The sequence below is a fragment of the Astatotilapia calliptera genome, chromosome 3 (assembly GCF_964374335.1).
Source record: "Astatotilapia calliptera chromosome 3, fAstCal68.1, whole genome shotgun sequence".
Taxonomy (NCBI): Eukaryota; Metazoa; Chordata; class Actinopteri; order Cichliformes; family Cichlidae; genus Astatotilapia; species Astatotilapia calliptera.
The window spans coordinates 84622496-84636552 of NC_137424.1; the positions used below are offsets into that span (position 1 = coordinate 84622496).

General features: G+C 41.5%; 1 protein-coding gene across 1 annotated transcript in view; it reads right to left on the reverse strand.

Annotated features, from left to right (window-relative positions):
* Positions 1-340: 340 nt before the first annotated feature.
* LOC113029743 (NACHT, LRR and PYD domains-containing protein 12-like) overlaps positions 341-14057 on the reverse strand; it is a 36568-nt gene continuing 22851 nt past the window's right edge. Inside the window, exons 12-14 of the mRNA XM_080299519.1 lie at positions 8051-8224; positions 1956-2002; positions 341-1807 (exon numbers count right to left, since the gene is read on the reverse strand). Coding sequence (XP_080155645.1) covers positions 1269-1807; positions 1956-2002; positions 8051-8224 — 760 coding nt within the window. The 3' untranslated portion in view covers positions 341-1268. The remainder of the gene's footprint in view (positions 1808-1955; positions 2003-8050; positions 8225-14057) is intronic.

Sequence of the window (14057 nt, forward strand, 5' to 3'; positions counted from 1 at the left end):
TCAGGAGGAAATCATGATTATTATTATTTAATAAACGCTCACATTAATGTGGGCTTATTTGTTTCATATTAGAAACATTAGTTGAGTGTTTTTAGTATAAAATGGTGAAAGTCCCTCTTTTTGCTCCTCCCCTCACCTGTGGATGGGCGGTGCTGTTACCGTGGTGACAGCTTGGATGTGTTTCAGTCCTGCCTGGTTATCACTGCAGGAATCTTTCACATTTATTACAGGTAATAACTCTGATTTTTCTGTGTATTATGAACCAAATGTATCCTGATACACACAGAGATGGATGAGCAGAGGTCACATGATGAAAGAACAAACATGGAGTCTTTGATTTATTTAGATATTTATTGATGAATGCAAACAAACCTGACACTGAACCATCGTCCAGCAGAACAAACCTGATCACATGACCTGCTGACCCAAACAGTGCAAAGCTCCATGGCAACAACAACAAACAGCCTCACATATGTTAACAGAGGCTGTTAGAAGCACAGAGTCTTTACAGTCTTTCTCCTGTTTGGACACAGATCTCTGCACATCTTCATCACAGTTCCTCACAGACGTGCAGAGTGTGTGGATATCAAAGCTAAGTTTCCACCATGTTTGTAGTCTGTACTGGGACTCATGGAGCATCTCTCTATGAGCACTCAGTGCGTCCCAGTTTAACCAGCAGCCTTCACACCACACATCACACAGACATGGAAACTTCAAACCTCAGACTGAAGACACCATCAGAAATAAACAGATTGTGATGAAGATGAAGAACTGCAACAGTTTGCTGTGGTTTCTTCTGTTCCTGTCAGAAATAAGAGTCTGGCAGCACTTTGCTCTCCTTCCACATGTTTAAGGAGGAAGTGAAGAAGAGCGAGTGAGTCGTCTTCCTCTGTGGGCCCAACATCAGGCAGCAGCCACGGATTTTTAAAAACCCAGCACACTGCTTCAGAAACACTGAGTCAGGTGACCAGAGTCATGTGATCAGTGAGGTCTTCACTCAGGACGTCACTGCTTCAGGACCTGATTCAGAGGTTTATAAGGACGTGGATCATTGGTGTTGATGTTGTGTGAGAGCTGGTGAAAGGACTGAAAGGACTGAAGAGGAAGAAGTTTACAAGGAATCATTTAGAAGAGTTTCAAACATCAACTGATTGAATCCATGAATCTGAAAACGTGTTTGTGAGTGAAAGAGACAGACATGTACAGACTGAACTATCTGTTCAACAGTCAGAGTGTTTCTGTAACAGGAGACACTCTTTACACTCCACTCAGCACAGGGACACTGAGGAACCAGGAGACCAGAACAGAAACCCAGGATAAAGAGTTTGAGTGAATGTGGTGTTGAAGGTGTGGAGGTGGATCAGAGAGTCAGAGGAGACTCTGTAGAAGGACAGAGTGCCAGCAGGACAGTCCACATACACTGCTGCTCTGTTAGAGACAGAGGAGGAGGAGGAGGAGGAGGAGATGGATGTGGATCTGCTATTGTGCCAGACAGACTGAGGACCATCATCAGAGCAGCTCAGACTCCAGGACTGATCATTGTATCCAAACACACAGTCAGCACTTCCTCCTTTCCTTCTGATGCTTCTGTAACTCACTGATATATAAACGTCTCCTCTCCACTCGACCTCCCAGTAACAGCGACCAGTCAGACCATTTCTACACAGCAGCTGTTCCCAACCATCAAATCTGTCTGGATGATCAGGATATGACTGAACCTCCCTCACATGTGTCACCTTCCTGTTGTTGTCAGACAGTTGGAGCTTTGTGTTCACTGTGTTTGTGTCGATTGTGAGTTGACAGGAATCTGATGGAGAGAACAAACACAATCCAGCTGCAGTTATTGATCCATCATCTGTTCATTGATTGACACTTTGATGATGACTCCTGACATGATGAAGATGGTTGAATGTGTGCTGCTTTGTTTTCATGAATCCCATTAAAAACACACTTACACTTCCTCAGACCTGGTCTCAACCATCGGACTCCAGCAGGCTCCACCCTGAAAGGAGGAGGGGGGTCAGAGCAGCACAGTCAGCATGCACACATGGACATTACATGGCTCTCACACACACACTGTTACACACTGAGCTCAAAGCTCGGCTCCACTGTTTTATTCAAAGAAATCTACATTTATTTATCAGCACATTTAAAAACAGCTTGAGCCAAAGTGCTGCACAGAGTAGAGAGAAAATAGGAAACATACACAGTAATGACTATAAAGACTGGTCAGGATTGAAAGCTACAGAGTACAAATGTGTTTCCAACCGGCTTTTAAAAATGTCCAGTGTTGGTGACGACCTGATGTGAAGGGCGACTGTTCCAGAGTTTGGCTGCAGCCATCGATAAAGCTCACCTCTGTTTTTACGTCTAGTTCTGGTCAGAAGCTGCTTATCTGCAGACCTGAGGGCTCCACTTGGATTCTTTTGTTAAAGAGAGATAAGATGGAGCCAATCCATTCACAGATTTAAAGACAACCAGATCTGGAAGTGGATTCTACCACGTACTGGTAACCAGTGGAAGAAGCTGGTGATGGGTCGTCTAGCACAGACCCACCGCTGGAACCAGACAATTGATGAGGGAGAGAACTGTGACAGCGCCGTTCCTTCACTTGACCTCAGTCGCTCTCGTCTGCTCCCTCGTAACACTGCTCCTTATTGAGCTTACATGAATATGCACAAGTTCATTAACATATGACGTCTTACACAGGTATGAACAAAGAGTACCAGTCTGTGCATAGTGTAGGTGTGTGTTCCAGATGTGACCCTGTGACCCCAAAGCTGGTGCTAAGAGTCCAGCGGTCCCCCCAACAAAGGCCTCTTATACTTATCCAGACACAGAGTAGGTGTCCTCCTACACCATAAATCAGCAAGAGAGGGTACGACCTCTCTCATGACCCCAAGTTGTGTGTGCATGCCAGAGCACTCTGGAAGGCACACACAGTCTTTACAGACTGCTAAGGATCAAACCTCTATCATTATGCAATCGATTATAAAACTCTAAGCATATATGAGTAAATATTTCTAAGCATAAATGACAATCAACACTATAAACCTTACAGCTGGTTTTAATAACAGAATTTATTTGTTTCTCAAATGAGAAAGAGCTATCGAGAAACACTCCTAAATCTTTAGTTCTGAACTTTTCCAGTGGGCCAAGGTCAACATTATCTGCTAATGCTAAATAGGCAGCCGTTATTAACTAATACTAATTTGATGTGAATTAGCATTATCCACTAATGTTAACATTTACTTTTTAACAATGTGAGGAGTTAATGCTAAGTATGCTGCCATTAGTGGCTAATTCTAATTAGTGGTGAATAATTATTACCAGCTAATGCTAATATCGTTTTCCCTTCCTTTTTAACAATGTTTACAGCTAGTTCTAGGTTGGCTGATGTTAGCTGCTAATGCTAATTTGATGTGAATTAGCGTTATATTAGTGAGGAATTAATGCTAAGTAGACTGCCATTAGTGGCTAATGCTAATTTTAGATGAATAGCAATTGGCAGCTAATCCTAATACCATATTTTTCTTGCTTTATAACAATGTGACCAGCTAATGCTAAGTAGGTTGCCGTAATGAGCTAATACTAATTTGAGGTGTATTAGCATTATCCGCTTATGCTAACAATGTTTTTTCTTACTCTTTAACAATACGAGTAGCTAATGTGAACACTTTTTTTATTCAATTTTGAGTTTTCCCCTGCGATTTGAAGAGTTAATGCTAAATAGGATACCATTAGTGGCTAGTTCTAATTTAAGATGAAAAAACATTAGAGCTAATGCTAATACCATATTTTCTTGCTTTAAATCAATATCAGTAGTTAATGCTAGGTACGTAGCCATAATTAGCTAATGCTAATTTAGGTGAATAAGCATTATCCACTAATGCTAACAATGTTTCTGCCAACTCTTTTCCCTTGAATTAAAACAATATGAGCAGTTTATGCTAAGAAGGCGGCCATTATTAGGTAATGCTAATTTGATGTTTGTTAGCATTATCCGCTACTGCTAGCAATGTTTTGTCTTACTTCTTATTACTTTTTAACAATATCAGCAGCTAATGCTAACACTACTTTCATTTCAGTTAAGCCAATTTAGCATTACTTAACTTAATTTAGCATTAAGAAGTTTATGCTAAATAGGCTACTATTAGTGGCTAATGCTAATTTTAGATAAATATGCAACTAATGCTAATACCATATTGACTTGATTTCTAACAATGTGAGCAGCTAATGCTAAGTAGTTTGCCGTTATTAGGTAATACTAATTAATCCGCTAATGCTAACAATGTTTTTCTTACATTTTAACAATATGAGTAGCTAATGCTTATACTATTTTTCCTTCCATTTTAACAATGTGATGTGTGTTTCCGTTAATAACTATTGCTAATTTGATGTGAATTAGCATTACCAGATAATGCTAACTATTTTCCTTTGCATTATAACGATGTAAGGATTTAATGCTAAGTAGACTGCCATTACTAGCTAATGCTAATTTGACGTGAATTTTACTAACTCTAATGTAATGCTAACTCTTTTCCCTTGCATTATAACAATGTGAGCAGCTAATGCTAAGAATGCTGCTGTTATTAGCTAATGCTAATTTGATGCGAGTTAGCATTGTATTAGTGAGGAGTTAATGTTATGTAGACTGCCACTAGTGGCTAATGCTAATTTTAGCTGAATAGGAAATTAGCTGAATAGGAAATTCAGCTAAAATTAGCAGCTAATGCTAATACCATATTTTATTGCTTGATAACCAGCTAATGCAAAGCAGATTGCCGTTATTACCTAATACTAATTTGAGGTGAATTAGCATTATCCGCTTATGCTAACAATATTTTTTCTTACTTTTTAACAATACGCCATTAGTGGCTAATTCTAATTTGAGATGAAAAACCATTAACAGCTAATGTTCATACTGTTTGCTTTGTAAGAATGACAGAAGGTGATGTGAATTAGCATTATCCGATAATGGTAACTCTTTTCCCCTGCATTATAATGATGTCAGGAGTCAATGCTAAGTAGGCTGCCATTAGCAGCTAAAGGTAATTTGAGGTGAATAAGCACTAGTAGCTAATGCCAATACCATTTTCTCTTGTGTTATAATGATGTGACCTTAATGCTAAATAGGCTGCCATGAGTAACTCTTTTCCCTTGCATTGTAATGATGTAAAGGGTCTATGCTAAGTAGGCTCCTATTAGCAGCTAAAGCTAATTTGAGGTGAATAAACATTAGTAGCTAACGCTATTACCCTTTTCTCTTGTGTTCTAATAATGTGAGACGTTAATATTGTTCCCAAACAACAGAATGAGAATGAAATATTGATTCTAACAGGGCCCATAAACAGCATTAGCTTAGCAGCATTAGCTTATCAGAGTTTCTATGATGGTCACACAAATCCTTAGCAGAGCAAAGTGGCCTACTTAGCAATAGCTGCTCAAGTTGTAGAAAGCAAGGGAAAACAGTATTAGCATTAGCTGCTAAATGTGCACTTGAGAACAAATTTATTGTAAATTCAGCTGTGAATGTAGAGTTTAAGCTTCCATTTCCAAATGTTAGCTGCTCCTGTCTGCGTCTTTGTCACACACACAGACCGAAATGATTCACAGCCTTGTTTCATCCTTCTGTCACTATCACTGTGGACATACAGCATGGGAAACATACACATGGCTTACACTTTATTAGGTACACAGTGGCATGGGTATCGTTTAGGTTTTATCCGATACCGGTGCCAAATCGGTACTTCTGAAACTGTGCCGGTGCTTAAACGGTGCTCGAACCGGTGCTTAAAGAATGGAGAACACAAACTTTGTCCAAAAACCTCTCATGTTCAGCTGTTTTATTTTTTTTGTAAAACGATAACAATGTTAGCCTTTTCTGCAGCTATGGGGCATATGTGGTATCACTCTTGACTGGAAGCAGTGCTTAAACAATGGAAAAGAAAACACAAACTTTGTCCAAAAACCTCTCATGTTTAGCTGTTTCCCTCTTTTTCTTTGGTCATTTTAGCCTTTTTGGCCAGGGTGAAGGGAGCATCTGCCATCAAACAAGAAGACAGCCGCATGTAGCTATGATGATGTTTGCTAGTTCACCTTACATGCATTAATGTAATAACGTGGTTAGCCTACTCAACGTAAATTACACTCGAACAACATTAAGCTACTCACGCAGAGAAGAACAGCTGCTGCTGCATCATCATCCTCATCATTTCTGCTACACTGGCAGGGCTAGGGGCCAGGACTCTATTCTTCGGGTTTTTGGGGGATGTTGCTCCGGGTCCGATAACTGGCAACCCACCCAACGTGCACAGTGTGATGTCTCGCAGCAAGCTATCAAATACGGCGCATTTCTCGGCTTTTAAAAAAAACGCTATGCATCGCCAGGTGTTTCATCGGATTTGAGGTGTTACCTCCTTTGACAGTATCACAGTATCAGCTTAAAGCACTTGTTGCTGCTGAGTTTGTATATTTTGCTGTGAAGTACAGCCAGACTTTTGACCGCTTCGCCTTGGGCATTTTTAATCTGTAGCTCTGCTCTAAAAGAACGTACGTACCTGGCCCCGCCTACTATCCTTGGAAACGTAAAATGATTGGCTAGAAGTGTATCACAGCTCAGGAAAAAAAAGCACCGAAATAAAGCACCGAAATGTGCGCTGCTTTTCGGTCTGGTTACTACCGTTTATGTCAGAACCGGTGCCATGATGGCACCGGACACCGGTACCCATCCCTAGACCTAAATGATCCTGCAAACAGACTCCTTGGAGACCCCCTACATAAATATCTATGTACTTAGTGTGTCTGTGCGTGAAAATATTCCTTATGTGTGATTGTTCGTGTCTCATCTGCAGGAAACAAACAGGAAGTGAAGGACAGGAAATGTTTCCAGCTCTTCCTCCTCTATCAGAGGACACTCTCCATACCTGAGAGTGTCCAGTCTCCAGCCTTGATCCTTCAGTCCAGCCGACAGCCAGTGTTGCCAACTTAGCGACTTTGTCGCTATATTTAGCGAGTTTTCAGACCCCTTAGCGACTTTTTTTCTAAAGAAAGTCGCTAAAAAAAGACGTGAAAGCGCGTATCGCTTTTACTCTCAACAAGCAGCGGGTGCTGTAACGCAGTCAGTTCTTTTACTCTTATGCTGTTTTGTGGATCACAAGGTTTAAAACTACTTATAAACACACACACAAAGTAACTCCACCAGAGCGCCTATTTCGGGTCACTTTTGCCAGTCCAAGCCCAGGTAAAGGAGCAGGGTTGGAATTGTGACATTAAAAAAAAACAATAATTGCAAAAAGAAATTTAATTTGTAGTTCTAAATAAACTCTAAATGCATTTAGGACGTTTTTAACTCACTTTATGTCTCTTCCACGATGTTATTTCTCTCTCCAACAACGTAGGTTACAATTAGATTAGCATGATCAATTATGCAAATTAGGTGATGACGTCATTTAGCGACTTCTAGCGACTTTTAGGACAGCCAATAGCGATTTTCCTTACTGAGGAGTTGGCAACACTGAGTGTTAACTGCTCTGATTAGCACAGTTCGCAGCTAATACTAACTTGATGTGAATTTTCATTATCTGCTAACGCTAACATCATTTCCCCTTCCTTTTTAACTATGTGAATAGCTAACACTTATGCCCTTTTGCCTTGCATTATAACTATGTAAGGAGTTAATGCTAAGGATTAACTCCTCACTATTAGCGACTAATGCTAATTTAAGGTGAAAATTCATTAGGACCTAATGCTAATACCGTTATGCCTAGCTTTAATACAATGTGAGCAGCAAATGTTAAGTAGGCAGCCGTTAGCGCCTACTGATAAATTAAGGTGAAAACCCATTAGCAGCCAATGCTAATACAGTAAGTAAGTCACCGTCACAGAAACTGCTAATTTAATGTGAATTAGTATTATCCGCTAATGCTGACACGGTTTTCCTTTGGTTTCAAACAATATGAGCAACTAATCTTAAGTATTCTTAGCAGCTAATGCCAATACGGTTATGTGTTTCCAGCTCTTCCTCCTCTATCAGACATTCTCTCCATACCTGAGAGTTTCCAGTCTCCAGCCTGGATCCTTCAGTCCATCATCCAGCAGCTTCATTCCTGAATCACCTGGATGATTATAGCGCAGGTCCAGCTCTCTCAGGTGGGAGGGGTTGTAGCTCAGAGCTGAGGCCAGAGAAGTACAGCCTTCCTCTGCGATCAGACAGCCTGACAGACTGCAGACACACAAAACATCTCAAGCTGTTTAACAGAGTAAGGAAACAGCCTCCAATATCAGAGTGAAAGCCCCAAACATCAGACAATCCACTGTGAGTAGCACTTGGTGATGGTGGGAAGAAGAACTCCCTTTGACACAAAGATCCTCCCAGTGAAAACAGGCTCCAGGAGGAGCATCTACCATGACTGGTTGCAGGGTGAGGGGAAAGAGAAGAGATGAGCTCAGAGAGACAAGAACAAAACACAAACTAAGGAGAGACAAGACAAAAGTTAAGGACATGCAGTAGTGACATATAAAAGCACCAGGAGTGAAAAGAGGGGAGAAGAAAGCAGAGCATCATGGGAAGTCCACCAACAGCCTGAGCCTATAGCAGCATAACTAAGGGATGGTTCAGGGTCACCTGATCCAGCTCGAACTATAAGCTTTATCAAAAAGGAAAGTTTGAAGCTGATCTTCAAAGTAGAGAGGGCGTCTGTCTCCTGAACTCAAACTGGGAGCTGCTTCCACACCCAGTCCAACATAGCCAGGCTTTCTTTGCTGCTTTGACAAAACCTCAAATCCCAGTCAGAGGTGACGAGCATCATCACAGTGATGATCATTTCTCTGTAACCCAGGCTTCCTGCTTCAGGATCTGTGCACGCTCACAGAACAAGGAGACCTTTAAACATCTTTTCACTAAATGGATGGACTGGGCTCAGCCTACAGATGAACTGGTGCCAGAGATCATAAAGAACATCAGTCAAATTCAACACTTTAGATGGAAATATGAGATTAATGCTGCAGACAATCATGAACCTGCTGAATTCATGAACATCAAGAATGCAGCGAGTGGTAAAATAAAGATCTGACCTCAGTGTGCTCAGTGTTCCTGTCTATTCCTCACATATTCCTAACATGATAGCTGCACTTTAGAGCTCTAAAACTGGAACTGACACATGTTTAAACTCTACATGTTACTCAGTACATTCAGTTCTGACACTCGCCCACAGTCCAACAAAGGAAACATGGAGATCACACCAGTTTGTCACCAAAGTCTAATTTGGAAGAAGAACACATGAGCTGTAGAAAAAGAAGAGACTACGAAAGCCACGGCGTTACACCGTGCACCAGCTGTTGGTCTCTCTGGAGACTACTGGGCGTGGCTGGGTAACCATGGTTACCTGGGAGTTACAGTACATGATATTAATGAAGAGTGGGCGCTGCGTTCTATAGCAAACAATTTGTTATGAGGTAATCAGCTGATCTTAGTTTAAGCGGAAGCCCTTCACAATAATTGCAAAGCCTTTATTTTGTCCAACTACCATCAGTTCGTCTGTACTGATGGTAACTTAAAGTCACACTAATGCCGTTCAGTTTGTATAGTTTATGTAGTAGAAGTATACTACAGTACTCTGATCACTGATAGGATAGTAGGGGTGGGTATTATTCGCTTGCTTGTTCTGCATAAGTCTACCGTTATTTACAGGCTGTCGGCCGCTGTTTTTTTTTTCCTTTTACTTACTTCTGAAAAGAAAATCTAATTTCTGCCGTTCAATACTGAACAAATTTAAACTTTTTAAAATTATGCAAAATGCAAAACGCTTAGCCGTGTCTCTAATAAAACCGCTGTAACGTCAGAGGTAACGTTCATATGTTGATTAATGGTTTTCTTTCGTTTTTGATGCACTGCAGAATATTTTTATAAAATCCCAGGCCAGGAAAATCACTTTCATGTTTTTCTGTGTTTTATCTTCAGCTACTTTATGTTAGCTATACTGACGTATGGAGCTAACTGGATATGTAACTTATCTATTCATCTTATTTGTCGTGAATCAGACACACCAGTGTTATCCCTGATATCTCCACTACATTTAATCGTCCTTCAGCCTGTGGCTGCAGTTAGCTGGTCTGCTAGTTAGCCGGTGTGCTAGTTAGCCGCTGCGCTATTTAGCTACTGTGCTAGTTAGCCGGTTCGCTAGTCAACTGGTGTGTTAGTTAGCTGGTGTACTAGTTAGACGGTTCGGTAGTCAGCTGGCCTGCTAGTCAGCTGGTGTGCTAGTTAGCCAATGTGCTAGTTAGCCGGTGTGCTAGTCAGCTGGTCTGCTACTTAGCTGGCTTGCTAGATAGCCGGTGTACTAGTTAGCTGGTGTGCTAGTTAGCCGGTGTGCTAGTTAGCTGGGATCTAACTATAACATTTGATGCTAAACTGTCTAAACTGTGTGAGCAGCTTTTGTGGCTGCTCTGTGTTACTCTCTAGCCTCTATTTAACTCAGTCCTCTCAGTTTTTTCCTTCTTACAAAATAGAAAACCTTCTTTTTCAGCTTCTCCACACCTGAGCTGTGGCTAAGCTACCAGCATGCAGCATGTTGAGTGTGTCTTACTCAATAGTTACACCGGTCACACAGCACAGACTAACAACACTCCACATGTTCACCACTAGGAGGCGCTAAAAGACCACATACAGGGAGATTATCACTAAATGTCTGTTGTGTCTGACGGTGACTTGAGTTTTTACTAACTGGCTACATGAGCAGGATTAGCTGCAGCTCCATCTTTGTAAAAGAGACTCATCAGCAGATTAGAACCAAACAGAAACATTTCTACTTTTTCTGCAGCACCAGCTGAATGCATGGAGCCTAAACTCCTTTACAGCTGGGCCTCATTCACTGACATTAGTCAGATATGACTGAATCTATATCACACTTAAAGCTTTCTGTAAATGAAAGAATCAGTGAAAACGAGGCACTTCAGTCGATTTTAAACACAAACTCTGAACATAACCTGATCCAGACCAGGTTATGGGTTCAGCATCAGTAACCACGGTGATGTAGCCAGGTAGACACCGAGCTAGGACAGAGACAGATAAACATTTATGCTCACAATCACTCCAGTTAACCCAGCATGTATGTTTCTGGACTGTGGGAGGAAGCAGAGAACCTGAAGACAACCTACACAGGCCACACTATCACCTGTTAGGTTTTGTATTGTTGATTGTCATTTATGCTTAGAAATATCTACTTATATATGCTTAGAGTTTTGTAATTAGTTGTAGATTGGTAGAGGTTTGATCCTTGATAGTCTGCAAACTTTGTGTGCATTGAGAGCACTCTGGGAGCACGAGAGAGGTGGTACCTTGTCTTATTGTTTTATGGTAGGATGAACGTAGCTTTATCTGTCTTAGTCTAAGTGCCTTTGGTTTGATGAACTGCTGGACTTTGAGACCAGCAGGTTTAGGGAAGTCTTTATGGGGACACACTCTGACCCCCCCCCCCCCCACACACACACACACACACACACACACACAGTATTCTTTGTTCACATGTATACCTATGTAAGATGTTATATGTTAATGACCCTATGCATATTCATGTCACCACAATAAAAGGAGTGCTATGGGGAGCCTGGCTGAGAGTCTTTGTTTTTGGCCTGTCCTGTTTGGCTCTTTTGCATCAGAATTGTTGTCTAAAGGCAAAGAAAGATGCCCAACGGATTTACTTTACCAAACTGACCATCCCAGCCTTGCCGTAATGGTCCATTTGATTCACCTTTTATTGTTTATTTTATTTTCACTTGCTGAATACGGGACAGACTTGACTGGAGAAAGAAGGAGAGAAAGAAAGAGAAAGAGCTGAGAAGAGGGACGGGGGAGAAGGGCAAAAAACAAAAACCAACAGAATGGGCAGAAAAAAAATGCATCTATGGATCACCTGGATCACCTGTTGAGAAAGAAAAAGGAAAACAAGCAGAAGAGAACAAGAGTAATAGAATAAACAACATCACAATGATATATGGGAATATGACAGTAAATACTAAATATTAAACATTATTGTGCAGCACATAAGATCAACAGAACACAGTGTGCTTTGAGGTAGGAGCCAAAAAGGGTGTAGTTTGTGGGTGTGATCACCCGTGTGTACACCTGTGAGCATGGACGCGTTTGTTTTTAAAGGTTCCTTCATGTAATGATCTGCTAGAGGGTGTGGGGGGGCCACAGCCCTGTCCTCCAGGGCATGAAGAAGGTATGGAGGAGATCCCAGAGTAACAGCCAAACAGGAGGATCTACTGGCGAGCACTGCTTAGCCTTGCACACGTTCTTATTTTAAACTTGATCTGGACTTCATTGCAAACTGTTTGTGCAGGATATGAATGACAGGATTTTGTTTTTCTACAAGAGTTACTAAAAAACATCTCCAGTGTGATCCAATCTTCTTGCCAAACATCTGCAGCTTGGCAGTGTATACAGCGCCATAATGACCAGACCTGATTCTTTTGAAAACATCTTTCCACAGGTCTCCACTTCATCAGACATCACCTAGACTCAGAGCTGGATGAGGCCAGCACAAACAGCAGCCTAACCGACGAAGATGATGGATCCATGGGGTCAGCAAAGCCAGAAGCAGGGCTGGAGAGGTACCTTTCATGTCACTGGAGGTGTGGATCTATTGCATGGCGTTCCTCACATCAAGAAGCTGCCGATCAAAATCAGCACAGCTCTTCATCTGGAGCTTGTGAAGGACGTCTCAGTCATGCAGGACTCCTGTTCACTGCTGAACAGTTACAGCTTCACAGAAAGAACCTTGAGAGCAAACTGCTGCTGAAGCTGAACCATCTCCTCACTGAGTGAAGAAAGGGCACATTTAAATATGCAGAAATAGATGCACACCCATACAACTTATGGTAACCTGAGCTGCCTTGTATGAACACATGTTGAAGATGCCTCGTTCTGCTTTCTCTGAGGCTGCTGTGCCATTTGGAGCAAAGATGAATATAAAGTTTACAGCATATCTTGTCACTGGAAATTGTTTGCACTGTTTATATGTTTATATTATTTACTGCAGGTAAAAAAGCTTCATGTTGTGAAAAACTGAAACCTGGACATTAGAATTGTTGTGCCTTATTTTGTTGATGTTTTTACACATATTCCTGTTGAAAATACTAAAGTTTGTATATTTATTTATGTTTGTCTGATAGCTTTTATTTATAAAATAAATCGGACATTTCAAACAGTTACTCGCTACTTGAGTAGTCTTTTCACCAAGTACTTTTTTACTCTTACTTGAGTAACTTTTTTGACGACTACTTTTCACTTTTACTTGAGTAATAAGATTTTAAAGTAATGCTACTTTTACTTGAGTACATTTTTTGGCTCCTCGACCCACCTCTGGTTAAGTGTCCTATGGCACTCAGTGATGATGGTGCTGTGGCCCCACCACCTCCACCTCTTTGTAAAGGAACTAACTGTAATCTGAAGCTTCTAATGGAACTAAGACTTCCTCCACTAGGTGGCAGTGTCTGATGAGAAAGTGTTAGTGGAGCTGGCCTGGAGTCAGAAACAGGAAGATGCAGGATTTGGGCTGAAATGGGGAAAAGTGGTTTGCACTAGTGCCTTAGAGCAAGAAGGTTGTAGGTTGAAGCTTGTTGGCCTTTCTGTGGAGGCTGGATGTTCTCCCACAGTCCAATGAAATGCTGCTTAGGTTCATTGGTGCTTCTACATTGGCCGTAGGTGTGGATGTGAGAGAGTGCTTCTCTGTCTGCTGGCCCTGTGATGGACTCACCTGTGCAGGTGGACCACGCCTCTTGCCCTATGACAGCTAGGGCACAGGCTGCAGCCCTGTGAGCCTAAGCTGAATAAACAGTTAGCAAGAATGATCCATAGATGGCCTGAAATCCCCCAGTTAGCAGTTTGGTAGATAGCTATGACATGCTGATCCCATCCAGCAGCTGGATTCTACCTGTAAGCTGATCCCTGCTGAGCCAAAGCACTTTTTCATATACAAATTACAACCTTTAATAGAAACCTGTCGGTCAGCATCTTGTTAGCCTGCTGTTTATTGTTAGCACAACTAAAATGT